Source organism: Patella vulgata, chromosome 5 (assembly GCF_932274485.2).
Source record: "Patella vulgata chromosome 5, xgPatVulg1.2, whole genome shotgun sequence".
Taxonomy (NCBI): domain Eukaryota; kingdom Metazoa; phylum Mollusca; class Gastropoda; family Patellidae; genus Patella; species Patella vulgata.
The window spans coordinates 67,885,195-67,907,449 of record NC_065883.2 but is presented as its reverse complement, the minus strand read 5'-3'; the positions used below and the strand labels follow the sequence as shown (position 1 = coordinate 67,907,449).

Genomic DNA, 22,255 nt, shown 5'->3' with positions numbered 1-22,255 from the left:
ATTGTTAGTCATTTATTGATCAGATCAAATTAAAACATGGTACAAAAACTTGACGTAATGATACGCATGTAGGTTTCATGTAACAGTATACAAAAATCAATGTATTTATCCATGGGGAAAAAAACAACCATGTCAAAAAAAGTATAGTTAATGGTAGTTACAATAACTGATAGAAGTCAAGATTAAAATGTCAGCCAGTTTGTCAATTCTAAATGATAAAAAAAAATAAAAGGGCAAACATTTAATTCAGGGCACTATTTTACATTTTGGTTCAATAATGGTTTTAGCTAGGTTATTTGTGTATGATTGAAAAGGCAATAATTTCCACTTGATGCAAACTAGATGATTTCGAGACTAACATATGGTTCAATTTTATTTCAATAATTTGCTTGCATGTGGGAGATCTTTAAGAGCATGAGGAAAATCAGAGGATTCAGAGAAAACTGACAAGGTTGGACAGGATATCAACTCAATAACATTGGATTCATATTTATTTGGTTCATTAATTGTTTATAATTCTGTAAGTGGTTGGGGAATTTTCCAACGAATAAAGAGGGTTGGATGGTCGAATGGTTAGCGTGTGCACGTTGTATCATAAGCTGTATTGATACGGATGAGGGTTGGATGTTCGAATGGTTAGTGTGTGCACGATGAATCATAAGGTCTATCATTGAGTCAAATGGCGTAGTTTTGATTCCCTGGTTGTACGTAACAATGAGAAGGGTGGTCTGTCGAACATCATGGATTTTCTCCGGGTCCTCCCACTGCTAAATGTTTTTTCAGCATGATTTCGCCTTGTCAGTGATGTAGGTGGAAATGAAAGGGTTCAATTCCATGGAGTATTGTTCTGCTCAGACTTCCCCAGCTAATCAGAGACATACAGTGTGCTATGAAGGGAAATTTTGCCCAGACAGACTACTCTTATAGTGAATTCCAACAGCCAAGTGATCTGTTACGTGCACCACAGGTTTTAGTCCCATCCGAACAACTATACATTTTCCCTTTGCTAGGTCCTCTGTCCTGCACCACTGACAGTAAGGGGGGACAACGCGCCGGAAAATCCCGGTGAACTTTCTCGGCGAACGCAGGGATCAAACACGGGACCTCCAGTCTTTCTCACTGAGCCACCGTGGCTCTAAGGTATATAGAAGGACTATTCGGATGTAACAAAAAAAAAAACAAGGTCCTGTATACACATAAACGTGCACGTAAAAGAACCCTTGACAGTTGGAATTTGATTAAAGATCAGTGAGTGGAAATGCAGCTGTCCTGTCAAAATATCCCTGGAGATGGCCGTCTTCATATATAAGCTTGCGTTGTTGCACAAAATCCGACATCAAGCCCTATTCGATTTCATTTTTTTTTTTCAGTAAATGTTGGCAACATGTCTAAGCCATGTGTTTCATCAGTGATTTTGTTTAAATTCCAATTGTATCATTTTAGGCAAATTTATCTCATTTATTTTTCATTTACATAGTATTTACAAAATAGAACTACAATTGTTTAAACTAAAGCATTTTTAAACAAAAACATATATAAAACAAGTCAAATTTGTTTCCATGGAAGCACATAAAAGATTAAATCCCAGAATTTTCCAATAAAATATAGCCTAAATGTACACCGTTTTATAAAAAAAAAATATTTTGAACAGTTTATGAGACATATGACCAGGAAACAAAGGACAGACGAACCGACCGACGGACCCTGCCATTTCATCACCCCTCTAAACTTCGTCCGGCGTCTACATGTGACGACCGAGATTTTATACAATTATAAATGGCGTTTTAAAAATTATGTAAATTGATGCCATCACCATAATAAATGATACAAAGAGTAAACAAAGCAATTTATATAAACCTGCACGATTAAATGACTTGTTTACTACGCCTACTGAATATTTGTAATAAATATAATACGCGTTATTTTGGCGGCAAGAAAATGAACCGTCCCTGTTTATTTACGGGTCGTCTTGACTACTTTATAATGACGTCACACGCACATGCTCACGGGGAGAGATTCCAACATGATTTCTGATCAAAACATCAAACGGAGAGCTGAATGGCATAAATGAAGTTTATGAATAAGGTATTTACGGTCGTTTACACAGTAATCTGGTTTTAATTAAGTCTCTATTGGATTTTAAAGACAGAGATTTGTAGCCTTGACTTTCTTTTCATTTATAAAAGTTTTCGTGCAGTTTGGAGGGCGACTAGCGGATATCGTGCAACATGAATTGTCGATAACGGGACTATTGGCTGTGAGTTATTAATTATGTATAACAGTTAATATACCCTGGCAAGTCGTGGAATATATGTGGTTTATAAGGCGGTAAATATATCGAAACCCGTTTATTATATCTATAATAAAATATCTTGTCATGAAATGATTTTAAAATGCATATCATGGACCTTATAATTATGAACTAATTTAGCCTAGAGCATTCCGTTGGTTTTAATTATAGGAAACATATATCGATCTATTAAGTTATTTATCTTTCTGTTGTTTATTCAGATAAAATATTTTTTTGTAAATATATCCGGATATAAAATCTATTGAAATCTGTAATAAGGACTTCTATATATTTTGTCATCTGGCAGGGTTTCGTTTCCCTGGTTGTATATGACAAGGAGTAGGGTCGGCTGGTCCAACCTTGTGGGTTTTCTCCAGGTCCTCCGGTTTCCTCCCACTACTAAAGACCCCTACGTGCAAGCGAATTATTGAAATAAAATTGAACCATGTGTTAGTCTCTATGACCTAGTTTGTGTCCACATTTGTGGGAAGTGATACCAAGTAAGAGTGCTTGAACCACACTACACTCAAAACAAAACGGATCAGACCTTAGATGTACCTGCCGATTTTCCTTGGGGTCAGGTCACAGGTGGGGAGTGCTGTATCATTTTTGCCTGAAAAATATGGCAACGGGGAAAATTTTCTGGAACTGCAGTTTCAGTTTAATCAGAATTGTGTGATTTTCTGAAACTCTGAAACTTGTACGAAAAACCGACATACCGTGGCACCGCTTTGCAGGCAAAATTTCCCTCTTAGCTAAATCAGTGCAGAAAAGTATAGCATGTTAAAACCCCATTTCATTTCATTTCCATAGCCTACTACTTTTTCCCTAGATGTTCACAAGCAATTTTAAAATATGATTTTAAATAATATTGGATCAATTAAATGTTTAATAAAAATATCTTCTTTTTTTTCAGATTGGTCATTAGTGAGAAAATGGCTGCCTTACATTAACATTATTTGAGAAAAAATAAATCTTTTTAAAAAGGTGCTTGCTGTGTAGATATTATAGATAAAAACGTAAACATTTGTCGATAATAACAGAAATTTAAAATGGGTTGTGGATCATCTTCTGTACCCCCTAATAGTACGACTATTACAGAAGACGGTACTCAGACAGAAAATCATTTATCACCTCAAAAGTCAACAATTAGCAAGAAAAGTTCTAAGAATAAAATTTCACCACTGGATAGTAATTCTAATAGAGAAGATTTATCATCCAGTAACCCAGGTATGCTTTTTTATATCATCCAGATTACCAAAGCTATTCATTTTAATATCAACTTGTTGTGCCTGTGTTGTAAGTGTCTGTTTGATTCTAAAAATTGTACTGGAACTCGTTGAGAAAACAGGGTGGCTCAGTGGGTAAGGCGCTGGCCCACTTATCAGGAGAGAGAGAGAGGGAGAGAAATGGGGTTACTCGATACGAACTAGGCTATTTTGGGACTAACATATGGTTAAATTTTATTTCAATAATTCACTGGCATGTACTGCGTAGGGGTCTTTCTTTAGCAGTGGGAGGGAAATAGGAGGACCCGGAGAAAACCCACAAGGTTGGACCGACGACACTACTCCTTGTCACGTACAACCAGAAAATCGAAACCACGCCAGTTGACTCAGTGACACCCCTTAGGATCCAACGCGCACGTGCTAACCATTCGACCACACCCCCCTCGTTAATCAGGAAATTCTGAGTAAAGTAGAAGCATGTATATATTGTGATATTTTTGTTTCTGATGAATAAGTCATATCAAATGTTATCCAAATGTCAGAGGTGGACACAACATTCCTATTAGGTAGAATATCCTGGTGTCGGATCCCAGCATGTTTGTCAAAAAGAATACTTGGATTTTTCCAGCCCCTATCCCACGTTTCAAAGGTAGTCAAACAGTGGACCCTTGAATTAGAAAATTCTCTTCCATTGCATTTGAAAAAAGTAGCATTCTATTTTGTCGTGTTTCTGTGTGATCTAGTGTGTCACCGTATAAAAATGATAGGTTGGGTGGACGAATGGTATAGATCATCAGGTATGTCACTAAGTCAAATGGCGCGGATTCGATTCCATGTGACAAGGAGAAGGGTTGCTTGTCCAATCTCGAATTTCCTCCCTACGCACAAGAAAATTATTTAAATAAAATTGAACAGTATGTTAGTCCTGACCTCATTTGTGCTGAGTGGACGTTAAACCCCATCTCACTCTCACCTGTCAGTATATACAACAGTAAGATAATATATTTAAGGTAATATTTGTTGGCTGTAATATAGAACTATAATACATATTTTGTAATATAATGCCTTGTGATTGAACATAAAGAATACACTGTATAGAGATAAACAATAGTGTATTATTGGAGAACATTCCATGTACCGGAACATAAACTGCTCCATTAAAATGTTCAACCATTTAGTATGATTAAAAACTGATTAATGATAACAAATTATTCATAGATTCATTGCCAATTTTAGTAATTTTAAAGGAGCTAAAAAGCTAATATTTGACTAAAATAAAACCCGGTGTTTAGAATATTTGACTAAAATAAAACCCATGTTTAGAATATTTGACTGAAATAAAACCGGTGTTTAAAGGAGGTAAATTGCTAATATTTGGGACCTAGAAATTGACACAAATGGGTTGCAACGCATATAATAATGTAATATGAATGTATGTAAACTGTCTTACATTCTATCATTTCTGTTTTTACTATAATTTTAAATCAGTTATGTTCGGCAAAATATGCCAGAAGTCTCAATCGATTGGCAATCTCTAGCGTCTGGTTATTCCAGTCTAGTATTTATTACATCACTTGCGGAATATGTCTAGCCTCATTCTTCGAGTCACTTGTTACAAATGGCACTGAAACCATTATGGTACACGATTCATGTACCAATGCTAAAAAGTTTATTTTGTCTTAAATATTGGATATCAGAAGCCCATCTTTTCCCGGTAAGATCACAACATGAATGTTGATTTAAATTGACAAATAATTTGTGTTATCAATATCAAAGACTTTCAATGATATTGAATTAGAGACTTAGCTACTTTAAAGTCTTATTTACAGTTCCACAGTTTCTTATTAAGGTGGCGGGGGGAGGGGTGAATGGTCACTGCTTGTATGTGACAAGGAGAAGGGTAGCCTTCCAACCTCGTGGGTTTTCTCTGTGTCCTCCAGTTTCATCCCACTGCTAAATACCCCTACGCACAAGGGAATTATTGAAATAAAATTGAACCATATGTTAGTCCCAAAATGACCTAGACTGTGTCGAGTGGACGTTAAACCCCATTTAAAAGAAAACCAGTGATTGATCTCCCATAAAAATTGTGTTATGTGTATTATATATATTATTATTGTACATTTTTATTACACACAGGTTCCACGACTAAATTCTCACATGCGCTTTACAAAATTTGCGACAGAAATTAAATGTACAAATAAAATAATTCCTTTATTATTTAAGAAAGTTATTTGAACAGTTTGAAAAAGTGATAATTTTGTATTCTGAGAGTCAAGAAAGTTATTTGAACAGTTTGAAAGAGTGATATTTTTGTATTCTGAAAATCAAGAAAGTTATCTGATCAGTTTAGTACAGAAATTAAATATAAAATAATTCCCTTGTTATTCAAGAAAGTTATTTGATCAGTTTGAAAAAGTGATAATTTTGTATTCTGAGAGTGAAGAAAGTTATTTAAACTATTTGAAAGAGTGATAATTTTTTATTCTGAGAGTGAAGAAAGTGTTGATTATTTTATTGTGTCTATAAATCAATATTAATCATTAAAACATCTGAAACAATAAACAGACCGTTCACACTTGGGAGGTCGTCTGCTTAGACTCTTAGTTACACATAGTTTCTCTAGATCAAAAAATCAATTGTTCTTTCATTCCTGGTGATTGAGTGTTGGTCCTTAGAAATGGATGCGTAATGAAGCAAAACTTTAGAGTAGATTGAATCAGTTAAATTAGCAAAAACAAAAGGTTTGACTTGTGAGTACTAGAGTGAGATGTACTTTTTATTTTTACAAAACTTATCCATAAATCTATACACAGGATCTTTTGAGTAGATTGAATCATTAAATTAGCAAAAACAATAGGTTTGACTTGTGTGTCTTAGAGATGTACTTTTTATTTTTTTTATGAAACTTGTCCATAAATGTATACGGAGAGCACTCCCTCCCCCACTCCCAAAAAAGAGAAGCAGCCAGGGAAGTATTTCAGGTCTCTTAAAACATAAATAGTGAACAAGATGAAATGCTTAGTTTTTACCTTTTGTTATGTAAATCTTATTAACTAAAGATTTTAAATTGTAATCTAAAAACTTTGCTATTTTGTCGATTGTCAATAAGATTACATGATGATGTGCCATATTTAAAAAAAAAACAAAAAAAAAACTTAAATATAAAGTTCAGTGGTTTTATTTTTTTTAAAATTAATATTGATATGTTGCTGTATATGTCGAGAATTTGTGTAGCCAGACAAGAATATTGATAATAAGGATGTTAATTTGAATAAAAACAGAAAGCCTGTATGACATCTTGCCCTTTAAATCGACTAAAAACAATAACATTCATCTTGAATATTAAACATACATTATGCAAGAGCTAAATCTGCCTATTTCAGGTCTTTCTTTAGGCCTGAAATGTTATCTAAATTATTAATTAGACATTAATTAACCTATCCAGGCCATAATCAACTCTAGATGGCAGCGCTAGCCTGCGATCTTTAGTGGATTGTAAGCCGATTTACTGCATAACTTTCCTTCTCGATTAAACGATTAAATGGATAATAGAGACTATGCTGTTTATCGTACTGACTTTAGTAATGATGACCAAGGCTTATGGGAATTTCAGTCGCTTAGTTCTCTGTTCATCGTGGAACAATTTGAATGAAATTTTCACTAAATTGCCTTTACATTATCTAGTTTTTAACTATTACAATGTATAGTGAGAACTGCCAACTTGTTACCGAATCTCCCATAATGTATCTTTAAACTACCGTATAAGAAAAATTGTTGTTTGAAATCAAAAATTTTTATGGCTGTATTAGATACCCCCATCTTTTTCAGAAGGGGATAGTTAATGCCTGTTTAAATTGTATTGGTTCTATATTGAACCATTTTGATATTATATATATATTTTATGTTTTAGTATATTTCATTTTGTTATTTATTTTGCCGGGTATTGTTATTATTCAATGATTCGTTTATGTAATTTATAAGGCAAATAAAAGACCATTTCAATTCAAACAAATGCTTTTTCGTGTGCAAAACATAGCCATTCCAGAGCACAGGGGAATAAAAAAATATTTATTGTGGTAAAAGTTATGATATTAAGTCACATATAGATTGAAACGAAATGTTTGAACTTAATTCAGTTACACCAAATAAACAAATTATCTCTTTGTAATAATCATGATTTTTCCTATTTTTTCCAGTCCCAAAATCGGTAGCATTTGAAGTTGCATTTGACCCACCAAAATCATCTAGTCTACTTCTGGCTCGACCACCCAGACGTCTGCAGGTAAACTTACAATAACTCTACATAATTAACATCCACACTCCTTTTAAAGTTAGGGGGTTGGATAGCTTAATGGTTAGCACATGCGCGCTGTATCATAAAGTCTGTCATTGAGTCAACTGGCATGGTTTCGATTCCCCGGTTGTACGTGACAAGGAGTAGTGTCGCCTGTCAAACCTCGTGGGTTTTTTCTCCGGGTCCTCTTGTTTCCTCCCACTGCTAAAGACCCATATGCACAAGCGAATTATGGAAATAAAATTGAACCATATGTTAGTCCCGAAATGACCTAGTTTGTGTCGAGTGGACGATAAACCCCATTTCTCTCTCTCTCTCTCCTTTTAAAGTTGTGTATGAATGCTTGCTTAAATATTTAAAGCCACAGAGGTTTTTCGATCATTGTTTGGCCTTTAGAAAAGGTATGTTAATGAACCAAGTAGCATGGGTTTGATGAGTAGGGTGGCCAGTGAGGTAAAATAAAATTTCCATTATGTTAGTCCCGAAAAGACATTGTTAGTGTTGAGTGAACATTTCTCGCTCTCGATCTCTCTCTCTCTCTCTCTGGCCTACTCTTATTGTACTTTCTCGGCCAATGCAGGGATTGAACACAGGACCTCCAGGTTAGCGAGCCAACATCCTACTCACTGAGCCACCATGGCTCCCTAAATCTTAATAAGAACTGTAGCTATGAAAGAAAGGCGAGGCAACAGAAGATTCAAACTAATCATCAGTGATATGATCGTTTGGGATTTCTGCAGCACACTTTCCTGGTGCACTGTTTATAGCTAATAAGCATTGTTTAAAGTCTGTCATTAAATAGTCGTGGGGGGGGGGGGCACTTTAGATCATAAGACCTGTTATTAAGCCAAGTGGCATGGTTTCATTGCCACACTTGCTCCTGTAGGAATAGGGTTGCCTGCCTAACCTCATGCTGTTTCTCCTATTCCTTCGGTTTCCTCCCACCGTTCTACAAGCAAATTATTGAAATATTGATCATATGTGAGCTTCCATCACATACAGTTTATAACATCTGAACATTTATAAAGGCTGTCTTAATATTTATTTGAAGAGTTTCCAGGTTAAATATCATCTCATCTCTCTCTCTCTCCTCTCTCTCTCTTCCCTGCCCTGTTCCTACCCCAACCCCCACCTTTCAGCCCCACATTTCTCCCCTCCCCAACATCTGTTAATTGTCCAATATTGATTAGCTGTGAGTTTCATCTCCCTGCCCTGCCCTGCCCTGCCCTGCCCCACCACCATCTCCCAGCCCCGCATTTCTGCCACCCCCATCCCAGCAGCCCAGGATTTCTCTCCCCCTACCACTATCTGTAAGTTGTCCACTGTTGATTAGCTGTGAGTTTCATCAGATAGAGTTTATAAAAACTAAACACTGTTTAAACACTGTCTGTAGAATGTTTAATATTGATTTGAAGAATTAAGACATACCTACATCTATAATATAGACTGGTATATAACGTATTGTAACACATGAATAATATATACACAGTAAGTAAATTACCACCACACACGGTATATTACAATCAATTGTTAAACATCACACAGAGATAACTGTTTTAATTCTTAATAACCAAGACGGTGGTGGTCGACTTACTGGATTCACGACTAGAGAATCAAAGTTTTCAATACCCATATTCACTTGAAGACCCTATAGGAATTGTTCTAGACGATCTAATATTTATTGAGCTATTACATTTAGTAGCTGTGGGTGATTTTGATAGGTAGAGATGCAAGGCTTAAAACCCCAGTATGCAACTCTCTTACTCCCACTACATCAATTCTCACCCGCTATGGAGGTGGGGGGGGGGAGGGGTTGAATGGCAGAATGGTTAACGCGTGCACGTTGTATCATAAGGTCTGTCATTCCACGGTTGTACAAGGAGTAGGGTTGCCTGTCCACCCTCATGGGTTTTCTCTGGGTCCTCCGGTTCCCTCCAACTGAAACCCCTACTATATGCTCTCTCTCTCTCTCTCCCTCTCTCTCTCTCTCCCTCTCTCCCTTAACACCCTTTATGCTCTTATCACTCCTCACATCCTCTATCACTCTCTACACGTCTCTCATCCCTTTCTCACCCAGTGTTACGCCTTATTTCACTCCCTTTTTTAATTCCTACACCTTTCTCAACCCTAATGGCCATTATCATCCCCTTGACTAACCCCTATCATTCTTACACAACCCACTCGTCCCTACACCCCCTCTCACTCCTAGGCCCCCTCCCATCCTACTTCTCCCCCAGTCGCACCCTGCCTATCCCTTCTCGTCCTCATCCCCTACACCCCCTCCCATCCTTCTACTCTCCGTCTCACATTGATCAACATCCCTCCCCACCCTCTATATACACTCCTCAAAATTCTCCACATCAATTTTGTTTTGTGTTTCTGTCTTTTGTGAAGAATCTGTAAAGACAGTTTTATCAAAGCTAGCAAATATAAAGCTTATTCTGTCTTGGCTCATTGAGTAAGTCGTAGGGTCACTAACCAGGGTTGCCATGCCGCTGTCCAGCCAAAAACAATTTCCATCATGGCACATTTTATGGCATATGGCTGTCTTTGTTAGCCTGGTCAACATAAAATAGTAGAATGTTAACCCCCATTCAATCAGACTAATTGATGTTATGAATTATAAAATCACAATACAGATCGGTTGAACAGAGTTATTATGTCTTGTTTTGTTTCATTAAACACTAGACTTCACCTCCCACTCGTCTTTATTAATAAATAATCAATCTGTTTATCAGTCAAACAACTGTAGCAGGTTCTTTCTATATATGTCATCTGGGACCATCAGTTCAGATAAGGGGGTGGCGTGGCAAGGGATAACCAGAATAAAGGATGACGTGGCAAGGGATAACCAGACTAAGGGATGACCTGGCAAGGGGTAGCCAGGCTAGGGGATGATGTGGCAAGGGGTAACCAGACTAAGGGATCACGTGGCAAGGGGTAGCCAGACTAGGGATGATGTTGTAAGGGATAACCAGACTAGGGGATGATGTGGCAAGGGGTAACCAGGCTAGGGGATGGTGTGGCAAGGGGTAACCAGGCTAGGGGATGGTGTGGCAAGGGGTAACCAGACTAAGGGACGGCGTGGCAAGGGGTAACCAGACTAAGGGATGATGTGTAAAGGGGTAATCAGACTAAGGGATGACGTGGCAAGGGGTAATCAGACTAAGGGATGATGTGTAAAGGGGTAATCAGACTAAGGGATGACGTGGCAAGGGGTAATCAGACTAAGGGATGACGTGGCAAGGAATAACCAGACTAGGGGATGACTAGGGGTAACCAGACTAGGAGACGATGTGGCAAGGGGGTAACCAGATTAAGGAATGACATGGCAAAGGGTAACTAGACTAGGGGATGGCATTGCAAGGGGTAACCAGACTAGGGATGGCGTGGCAAAGGGTAACCAGACTAAGGGTTGATGTGGCATGGGATAACCAGAATAAAGGATGATGTGGCAAGTGGTAGAGGGACCAGGGGATGATGTGGCAAGGGGTAGCCAGACTAGGGGATGATGTGGCAAGAGGTAACCAGACTAGGGGATGATGTGGCAAGGGGGGGGAGTAACCAGACTAAGGGATGACATGGCAAGGGGTAGCCAGACTAGGGGATGATGTGGCAAGGGGTAAGCAGACTAGGGGATGACGTGGCAAGGGGTAACCAGGCTAGGGAAGGATGTGGATTCAATAGGGCTACACCTACAAATTTATATATACACAATGTTTTAATATACATTAAATTGTTTATGAAAGAGTTGTCCAAAGACAGGACGTCCCGGTGATACATGTACGTATAGAATGACGAATTAGATTCAAATATATATAAAGGGTGTAACGCGTGCACTTTAATAGAGTGTAACTGTGTCTGTGATATCACTATCGAGGAAGCATTATCTATTTTTGAAATATTATAGCGAGAACTGTCAGATCTTCGTCTAAATCGTACATAATGCCCTTTTAAAATAACAAAGTCAAGTGGGATTGCCTGACTAACCTCGTGGGCCCAGCCACCCTCTGGTTTTGTTCTCCTGTTAAAGACCCTGTTATATTATTGAAATATCTCTCTCTTTGGTACTTTATTTTGTACCTAAATCAATGATATGTAATTCTTTTAATTGTGAAAACCTACAGACTGCAGATTAAATGTCGAATCTATAAAATGATTTTTATTTTTTTGTTCTCAGAGGTTAGAACCGTTAGCTTTACCAAAATTGACACCAGAAATGTTGGAAGAAAAACAGAGACTGGTGGAAGAGAAAAGACTTCAGGTTTGTCACCACAATTTATTCATTGAAAACATTTTTGTTAAACTTTTAGTTATGTAACATATACTGCATTAGCTGACTTTTTTGTGTTAGATTATTTTTAAATGCAACAATGTCTGTTATCCAGCGAGTAGCAATGTCCTATTTGTTAGAGATTAATTAGCTTCCCAAGATCATAATCAAATTTCAATGCCATTGGATGTTTCTGATATTCAGTAGATTTAGATAGAGCTCGCGATTGATGTGGTTAATCAATGCTTTGTTTATTATCATAACAGCTAGCAATGACAATCAAGGCTAGGCTATAATTGTGTCACAGGTGTCTAGACTCAGAGTGAAGTAATCTGACTGACATTTTCAACATATTCCCTTTTCATTATCTATGTTTCAACTATTATAGTGAGAACTGTCTGCTCTTTATCTAATCTTACAAACGTACCTAATGCTGCTTCAACAAATTGTTAGATACAGTTGAACTCGATATTTCCATGCCTTGTGGAAGATAATATTACAAAATATAGATAAATTTTAAATGGACAGACATTCGTATTGATACCAGCAAGTTTGTTGGTACCAGAATAAAGCACTTATTGACAGTGCTTGATAAAAATCGTTATTAAATATTGTCGAGACATTACATAATATTGATAGTGTCAATGATCGTAGCGACATCACTCGTACCAGAAACGTATTTATCTATAGTGCTTGTTAAAGGCTCTGATCCATATTTCCGAGATTTTGAATATAGTAGAAGTTGGATCTTGAAAAGGGGAGAGCGAGAAATGGGGTTTAATGTCTACTCGACACAAACTAGGTCATTTCAGAACTAACATATGGTTCAATTTTATTTCAATAATTCGTTTGCGCGTAGGGCCTTTAGCAATGGGAGGAAACCGAAGGACCCTGGAGCAAACCCACAAGACTAGACAGGCGACACTACTTCTTGTCACGTACAACCAGGGAATCGAAACCACACCAGTTGACTCAATGACAGACCTTATGATACAACGAGCAATAAGACCTGCGATAGGCAGATTTAGCTCTTGTATAATGTATGTTTAAGCAATGAAATATTAGATATTGATGTTTTAGCAAAAATGTAAATGACGCATCAAACCTTTAATTAAAGATATATTATGTAAGAATTATATAAAGTGCTGACAATTCTTGTTATATTAGGGTAAAAATAGATAATGAAAAATTAATATATTGAAAATTTCAGTCAAATTACTTCTTTCTGAACAAAGTTATGGCTGTTTAGAGAATAGCACAGTCTCGATTGTCATTGCTGGTTTTGCTACTGTTGTATCCATTGAAAATTGTGAGCATCCGACGGTCTAGAGAGTTGATAATGATCTTGTCATGATAAACTTGAGGCCAAAAGAGGGCCCTGCTATAAGCAAATTTAGCTCTTACATGGTCCGTCCGTCTGTCTGTCCTGATTTCGTTTCCAGAGCATATCTCATAAACCGTTCAAGACATCTTTATAAAACTATGTACACACATCAACCTATACTGATGCCCAAAAGAAAGTATACACTGTGCATTTTGTCCTGCTTCAAACAAAGTCGTTTTTCCATTGTATGCGGTTTTTGGGTACAAACTACAATGTCCATTTGTTTTGCTTTTTATTTGGTTAGAAATATTGAATTTGGATGCACGAGACATGTTCAGCGTAGTTTTATCACATCTTTTTGATTTAAACAAAACTTAGTCATATTTTTAGTGTGTATACTTTCTTTTGGACATTAGTATATTACAGTAGGTGGGCCTTTTGCTGATTAGGAATTTCTCGGATTTAATCATTTTTGTGTTTTGTGTTTTAACACTTTTACATTCATCAACCTATTTTTTTATTTTCTAATGTCCATCCTTCCGTCTCGAGTATATTATTTCATTATCTGTTCAAGAAATCCTTTTGAAACTTTGTTCAAACATCAACCTATTATATTATTTTATTTTCTGATGTATAAGCTAATTGTTTAATATACAGCAAATGATTGAGGTTCGACAAAGGTTGTTCTGCAAACCTTAGACTGAGTAGCAACCGTGCCTTGACAACCTACTGTGATCTGAGTATGAATCTTCTGACTAGTCCCATTGATAATCCATGTGTTGGAATATGAGATTAAACAGATATATTTTTATATTGATTACCAATAACATAAAGAAGTTGTTTTTTCTTATGCCCTCCAAACAATTGCAAGGGTGTGGGATGTTGATGACTAGTCATCTTCTTCTGCTTCCATTTAATTTCATTAAATTGAAAATTTGTCTTTGTGTGTTTAAGAGATATGAAACCGGAGTAGGACCACATCAGGGGCGGATGCAGGAATTTTTGCAGGAGGGGGTTTGCCAGGTTCCTGAGACAATGTATCTTCCCCCCCCCCTCCTGCATGGTCTCTATCGTCATTTTGGTGTATATACATACACATTTAGCTTTTTAAACAGAGAAATTCAACACCTCGTTTGACGTCAATTTTTATTATGAATTAATACAATGACATTACGAATTATTTTCATGGATGCAAAGCATTAATTGTTATATCACATAATGTCTATATCATTATCTCGTGCTTTGAGTGCCCATCCTGTCCCACATCTGACGATAAAGGAAAAGCACACGGCCGAGAAAATTTTCTCTTAAAAAGTGTTGACTTACAAAAAAATTTATAGAGTTGAGCGGGGGGGGGGGGGCGTTGGTCGCCCCCCACCCCCCCCAAACAGGATCCGCCCCTGCACATTACAAAACAGTATACTAATTGTTGGATATGGCGGCCGTTTAGCGCAGAGATCTTTTCTCAAAGTAGAGTAGATAGTTCTCTGGGTTCAGAATGGATCAGCTGCTTTAATATAATTGATTATTAGAGTATTATTGAGCCATGTGTTAAAGCTGTTATAAAAACACCTGTGTTCTCTTATCCTAGTTATGTAACCATTATTAACATGCTTTACAAATCTATATAAAGATATTGATTTTCATAGAATCTGATAACAAAACAACCCATAATGGATGTTACAGGGTATCTATAGTTCATCCGGTTTCAGTTAATATTTTGTTTTGTTTCTACAGCAATTGAAGAAAAAGGCGTCAGGATCGAGTAAGTCGTCAAGGAGACGCAAAGAATTGATGAAAGCACGACAGTTTGAGCGAGAACAGACGTCAGAGCAAATAAACTTGGTAAAGATTTTTATAAACTTTAAACATGAATCAATAATGTTAATCTGACATCTCCGCGGTCATTCGCACTTTATAGTTGACATTACTTTATGTCATGTTACTTCTGATTATCTCGCTCCATCTGTCCCTTTAACTACTGTATTGTCAGGGGTTAGGCGATTATCTCGCTCCATCTGTCCCTTTAGCTTACCCTATTTTCAGGGGTTAGGCGATTATCTTGCTCCATCTGTACCTTGAGCTACTGCATTGTGAGGGGTTGGGCGAGTAAATGGTCTAACATGCTGATAAATATCCCTCCACATAAGGCCAGAAGGGGGGGCTGGATGGCCAAATGGTTAGCGCCTCAGGCTGACCTTAAAAATATCTTTGTTTCACCAAACCCGACCGACAATCGAGGAGAAGGGTCGGTAGGTTTTTTTTTTCTTCAGATTTTTTTTTAAAGTCAGAGAAATCAATACAGAAAACTTATTAGCTGTATACTATAGATTCATTAATTTTGTTTAATGAATTTTGGGTCTGACGTAAAAAGTAACGAACTTAAAGTTTTTATTAAACTTAAGAGCTAATTTGACAGCTTGATAATTTTCCGGGTGAAAACCTTCGTCTTCCTTATTGGCAAACAAATCAATGACATCGTGATGCACGACTCGCACACGATTCGCCACGAACTTGAAGTGTGAAACTCCTTCAACACGTTTTTAACGATGGTGCGGGTTGTGCCGTCATTTTTCTCGAAAACGGATATTGAAAATATCATCGTCATGTTTAAAACGACGCACCACAGACATAGAGGCAGAATCATTTCATGGGAATGGACGTACTTTCGTCTGCAACCATTTTGTTGAGAAGCGACACCTATGACGCTTTCGTCTTGATCAACCAGTTTCAATAATGAATCAAACCATAGCCATAATAAAGGGAAATAACTCTCGTGATATATTTCAGGTTGACACACAAAATAAAATAAAAAGATCGTGGAAAAGTGCAATAAAATAATTTAAGTCAGGGGTGGTTTTAGTTAGTCGGTCGCGTTAGGCGAAACAAAGATATTTTTAAGGTCAGCCTCACACTGTATCATAAGGTCTGTCATTGAGTCAACTGGCGTGGTTTCGATTCCCTGCTTGTACGTGACAAAGGAGTAGGGTTGCCTGTCCTCCGGTTTCCTCCCACTGCTAAAGACCCCGACACAAAAGTGACTTAATAAAATAAAATTGAACCATGTTAGTCGCAAAATGACCTAGTTTGTGTCGATTGGATGTTATACCCCATTTCTCTCTCTCTCTCTCTATCATTCCCATTCTATTTTATTCCCATTCACCTTCCTATTTCCATCTGACATAACAATAAATCTATTGATTTTACTTCTATAGAAAGATGAACAACTGAAACAGGCTGATATCAAACGAGAAGCAAAATTAAAAGAAGTTCAAGAAAAACAAAGATTACGGGAAGAAAGAGCTAAACGAGCCAGGGAGAAGGTTAGTTCAAATTATAGTTGCGCCTAATTTGGTGTAAAGGACAAGCAGAAAAATATTTTGTTTGGTTTTATGCAATCACCCCTAGTTTTTTAAGTATTTTGGGGGGTTTGATGGCCGAATGGTTAGCGTGTGCTGGTTGTTTCATAAGGTCTGTCATTGAGTCAACTGGCATGGTTTCGATTTCCCTAGTTGCACGTGACAAGGAGTAGGGTTGTCTGTCCAACCTCGTAGGTTCTCTCCGGGTCCTTTGGTTTCCTCCACTGCTAAAGACCCCTACGTGCCAGCGAATTATTGAAATAAAATATAACCATATGTTAGTTCTGAAATGACTTAGTTTGTTTGTGTCAAGTGGAGGTTAAAACCCATCTCTCTCTCTCTCTCTCTCTCTCTCTCTCTTTTTACCTAATATTGCAGCAAAAAGATAAATATTTGCCTTGTCCTGTGATTAGAACCATTGGAGTCAGTATGGGGTACAGTTTCTTATAACTGTGTGTGTGCCCAGGACCTGTTCCCTAAATGTTCCAGGTTCAAACTCGTTATTAGTCTATCCTTGTGCCCAAATATCAGTAATTTAAAGCTGAATTCCCACTTTTAAGATTTTACTAACTGGTAATTGTTTGTATGTCTTGTTTATCTCAAATGAATTGAAAGTCATTTAATTATATTGAAAGTCATTGATCGCTGACAAATATGACTGAACGGGTGCTGTTCTGGTCTGAGAGGGTATCCAGAAAGGTTAACATTTAAGCTTATTGTTATATATTAGTATTATTGGTGTTATATTTATTGGGAACCACAGTGGCTCAGTGAATAAGGCACTGGCTCACTTACCTGGGAGGCTCTGCAATTGATTCCCATGTTGGCTGAGAAAGTTCCTGCTTTCTCCTTGTCAGTAGTGTAAGATGGAGCGCCTGGCAAGGGACAGTGTCTAGAGTCATTTGGATGAGATGAAAAACCTAGGTTCCGTTTACAAACTGACTTGAACATAAAAGAACCCCTGATAGTTGGATTTCAAAATAAGAGTAGGTCGTAGTGCTCTTGTCAGGGCGAAATTTCGCACATAGCACACTACATACCATTTGCGCTAGGCTATTTTAGTTGATGTAGAACAGTGTGACATGAAACCACATTTTATTTCATTTGTATTACAGGCTAAAAGATTAAAGGAAGTTGATGATGATTTAGATATTGATGTAGAAAAAGATAATCATTATAATAATAGTGATGGTAAGATGATGTTATAATTCTCTAACCCCACCCCACCCCAATCATTATAATAACAGTGATGGTAAGATGTTGTTACAACTCTCTAACCCCACCCACCCCAATCATTATAATAACAGTGATGGTAAGATATTGTTACAACTCTCTAACCCCACTCCACCCTATCATTATGATAACAGTGATGGTAAGATATTGTTATAACTCTCTAACCCCACCCCACCCCAATCATTATAATAACAGTGATGATAAGATGTTGTTATAACTCATACCCTACCTCACCCCATCATTATAATAACAGTGATGGTACGATGTTGTTATAACTCTCTAACCCCACCCCATCATTATAATAACATAGATGGTAAGATGGTGTTATAACTCATACCCTACCTCACCCCATCATTATAATAACAGTGATGGTACGATGTTGTTATAACTCTCTAACCCCACCCCATCATTATAATAACATAGATGGTAAGATGGTGTTAACTCATACCCCCACCTCACCCCATCATTATAACAACAGCAGTGTTACTAAGATAATGTTATAATGTTTGACACTTAAAGCCAGTGTAGGGCATTAGGGATTAAAACAGGTGCTCTGCAGCACTAATATCGACCAAGTCGACTTTAAAAAAAAGTATAAATATAATTTTTAAGGCCCCATGGGGCTTCATGGATCCCTGATCCATGTACTGGCCGCACCCCTGTCTCCTTGGGCCATGTATCAACACATATGATATATATTGTGATACAAGGGTGAGGGAACAGTCCATTTCTACAAAAATTCCCTGATAACAACACTACATGGCATATAACCATCTTCGTTACCTGGTTGGTACAGAAAAGTAGATGAAGCATTACAGCTCATATGTGTTAGTCCCAAGATTACCCAAAACACATGTAATTGACGTTGCTTAAATATTTATTTTCTAATACAGATGATTCCTGGTTAGGTGATGATGATAAAGATCACGGAACCAAGAACCAACGAGTTGAATCTGGGTATTCTAGTCCACAAAAACAACAACGAGACCGCCGTCCCCCACACCCAGCCAGTGCCAGTACTGTTGATAGCTTTGACACAGCCTTTACCAGAAATCCGTCCAAGGCTATACAGATAACCCAAGATACAGATGATTTCTTCGACAGCTGATAAATTATAGTTCATATTGAATTTATTACGAAAGGACATGGCTTCTGGGATTTGGGTGAAAAATTAAGTTGTGGACTTGTTTCAATTTTAAATTGTTTCAAATGGCATTTAGTAATTGAACTGGAAATACACAGGACACAGATTTAGCTCTTGCATAATGTATGTTTACTAGAAGGATGTCTGCTTACTTTTCTGAAATGTCCTATCTCATCTCTAACCGATCTAATGCTTTATTTTCACCCAAATCCAAGATGTTTAAATCCTTTAAGATTTGTAAATACACCATTTTATAATAAGTTATTGTATATATCAGATGCCGTCCATAATTTATTTTATTTACTGTACTCATGTGATTTACTTGAAGCTATTCCTGGTTTTGTTACATGGTTAAGTTCGACTCTGTCTCAATTAACTCAAGTTGTGGTCATGAAAGGCTGATTCAGGTCAGGTCAAACATGAACTGTCGACAAGAAAAGAGAAGACCTTCGTATTTAACGAGCTATATGTTCTGGATAATGTATGGTTAATTATGGTACCAGCTTTCTCGCTTGTTTCAATAGAAATGATATACCTTTACCGATACGTTGTGCGGAGGGGGTCAAAAGTGGGGTGCTATTGAGCCCCATAACTGGAGTTACCTCCCCATACTTTGAAAGTGGGAGATTAAATTTATTGATGTAGTCGTCTCCTTTTCAAATTCCTAGCTACACCATTACAACACTGGGCTCATGCATTATACTATTCAAATCAAGCTTTAAATTAACGCTAAATTGGTCAGGGTCGAAAGACGTCATAGTTGCTGATGGATGCATGTGACATCACAAAGCAGTTTTCACGTTGACCAGACAAGAGTTGATAATGTATTATTGAATATGTGTTCACTTTTTTTGATGATAACAAACTTGAAGTATAGTTTGAAGTAATTTATTATAACTTGTTATGTTTAATAATGTTGTTGAGTATACTGAATATTCTATAATTTTATATTTTAAAGCGGCATTTACATGATACAACCAATCCATACAACGGTCGCATCAGACTGCTTGTTGTATGGATAGGACCAGTTCTATTCTCATCTGACAGACTGATGCAATAGCCAATCAAATTGCGTTATATTAGACGTCATTTTTGTATTGGCAACAAGAATTCCTACTAATTTACTTTTATTAAAGATCGCTTCTTCCATTGAAGCAACGTCTTTTAAAATGGATCTAAACCTGACGATTCTGTAAACTGAACTTTTGTGGAACAAGCCGCTGGAAACTGAACTTTTGTGAAGCAAGCATCATCAAAACCATACATTTTAAACATTTTCCTTCAAACAACACGTGCTGGTTCAGTTACTAAGATTGAACAAATTATGCAGCAACCGTAGGCCTACATGTGTTTTGTCATACAACAACTGTATCACATAAACAGCCGTCAGATATGTTGTACGAATTGGTTGTATTGTGTAAACATCGCTTAAATCATGTCACACAATTGAGAAGCATTTATATTTTTATTTATTTTCTCAGTTGTAAAATTACATCATAAACTGGATCAGAGCAGTAGAAATCAAATCCTGGTCAGAGCTTCAAATTGTTGATCGACAAACTCTAGCAGCTTGTCAGCCATGTGAAGCTCCTCCCATTAAGTCCTAATCATGTGACCAAAGAGTCAACATTTTAATTCCCTTAGATACCCCTTTCAATTAACAATGGGACCAGACCAGGCCTACTGTCTGGCATACAAATCATGCTAACAGGATGATTTCAGTCAGATCCTAGAGATAAAACCCATTAATAAGTATTAATAGTATACCAAAGGTCTAGGTGTATAGACCCTTGCTGCATTTTTGCTCAAAATAACTCTGAACCAGTTGAGTCAGTACCACTCAAAAGTATAAAAGGGTAGATTGATAATAGATGAAATGATATTGGGTGTTCTAGAAAGACTAAGAATACCCTGCCTGTGTATGACAACATGCATTTGGCCACATTCCATGTTTTCTTTATATATGTTTTAATTAATTTATTGTATTATATTTTATAATTATTATTTAATCCATTCCAAAACCACATTTTGTTTAAGAAGCCACATAATTATATGTTGATTTTCTACCCAATTTTGTTTCCTTGTTTTAAGTCAAGTCAGCAAGGTTAAAGTATTATTTTAATCAGATATGTGTGTTATAAGTATAACTGTTTAAAGTTGCAATTTCATATTTTTAAGTTATATTTTTAAAATTTATTAAAATAAAGCCTTAAAAGAGATGATATCTATAAACAGTCCTACCTTGTTAAAGAATAATCCTATTAATACGTACTATAATTCACTATTGCCAGTTGAGAAATTGGCAAAAATATCATTTTTATCTTCAAATTCAAATGTTTGAAGATAACTACTCCATGAAACTGTTCAGAATATATATATACACATAAAAAAAAAAAAAAACTTGTCCAGTTATAAGCTAGTTGTCTGCTCTTATTTAAGCATTGCAGATGTTATAATGTATAATATGTAGTCAGTACAAATTGTGATATTTTTGTAAATTTTGTGATTGTTATAATTGACTGTGATAGAAATAGGATATATATAATAATAGAATGTGTTCACATTATACAGGCCCCTTTGTTCGCATCATTTTCTGCCAGTTGTTATGGTAACTTTATAAATAAGGTAAATTTCATGTCTTTTAGCTTATGCTCAGAATGTGGCTGCTCTGTAAGACAACGATTTAAAGAGCTGCTGATCTATCGGCAGGGATCTCACTTCAGACACATTTGCTGGTCTTGACCGACTAGCAGTGAAATTGACCAGCAGGAGAACTTATCTGTCAGTCAAATTACATGCCATAAAATTAGATATTTTAATAAATTTAACCTTAAAACACAATACAGCTAATTTTATAGTTTTTATTTGTAAAAAGACTTAATAAAAATACTGCTATATTCTTTTGCAAAAAAATCTATTACTATTTTGAGGTAAACAAAATATGTCAAAAATTGGCTGTGTGTCAAAATTTGAAAGTGGAAATGAAATGGGGTTTAACGTCCTACTTGTTCTGCCCTGACTGGGCTAATAAAGACGGTTAAAGTGAGAGCCTGTTATGGTCTATATATCTAAAGCATTAGTGACAGGGAAAGAAAACTGCTGTGAA

General features: G+C 36.7%; 1 protein-coding gene across 1 annotated transcript; it reads left to right on the top strand.

The window, feature by feature from the left end:
- Positions 1 to 1,984: 1,984 nt before the first annotated feature.
- Positions 1,985 to 21,990, top strand: LOC126822020 (putative uncharacterized protein DDB_G0292636). Its single transcript, XM_050550737.1, has 8 exons — positions 1,985 to 2,085; positions 3,207 to 3,520; positions 7,719 to 7,804; positions 11,997 to 12,080; positions 15,151 to 15,258; positions 16,629 to 16,736; positions 17,888 to 17,963; positions 18,899 to 21,990. The coding sequence occupies exons 2-8, from the start codon at positions 3,343 to 3,345 to the stop codon at positions 19,111 to 19,113; spliced, it is 855 nt and encodes a 284-aa protein (XP_050406694.1). The 5' UTR covers positions 1,985 to 2,085; positions 3,207 to 3,342; the 3' UTR covers positions 19,114 to 21,990.
- The last annotated feature ends 265 nt before the right edge of the window (positions 21,991 to 22,255 follow it).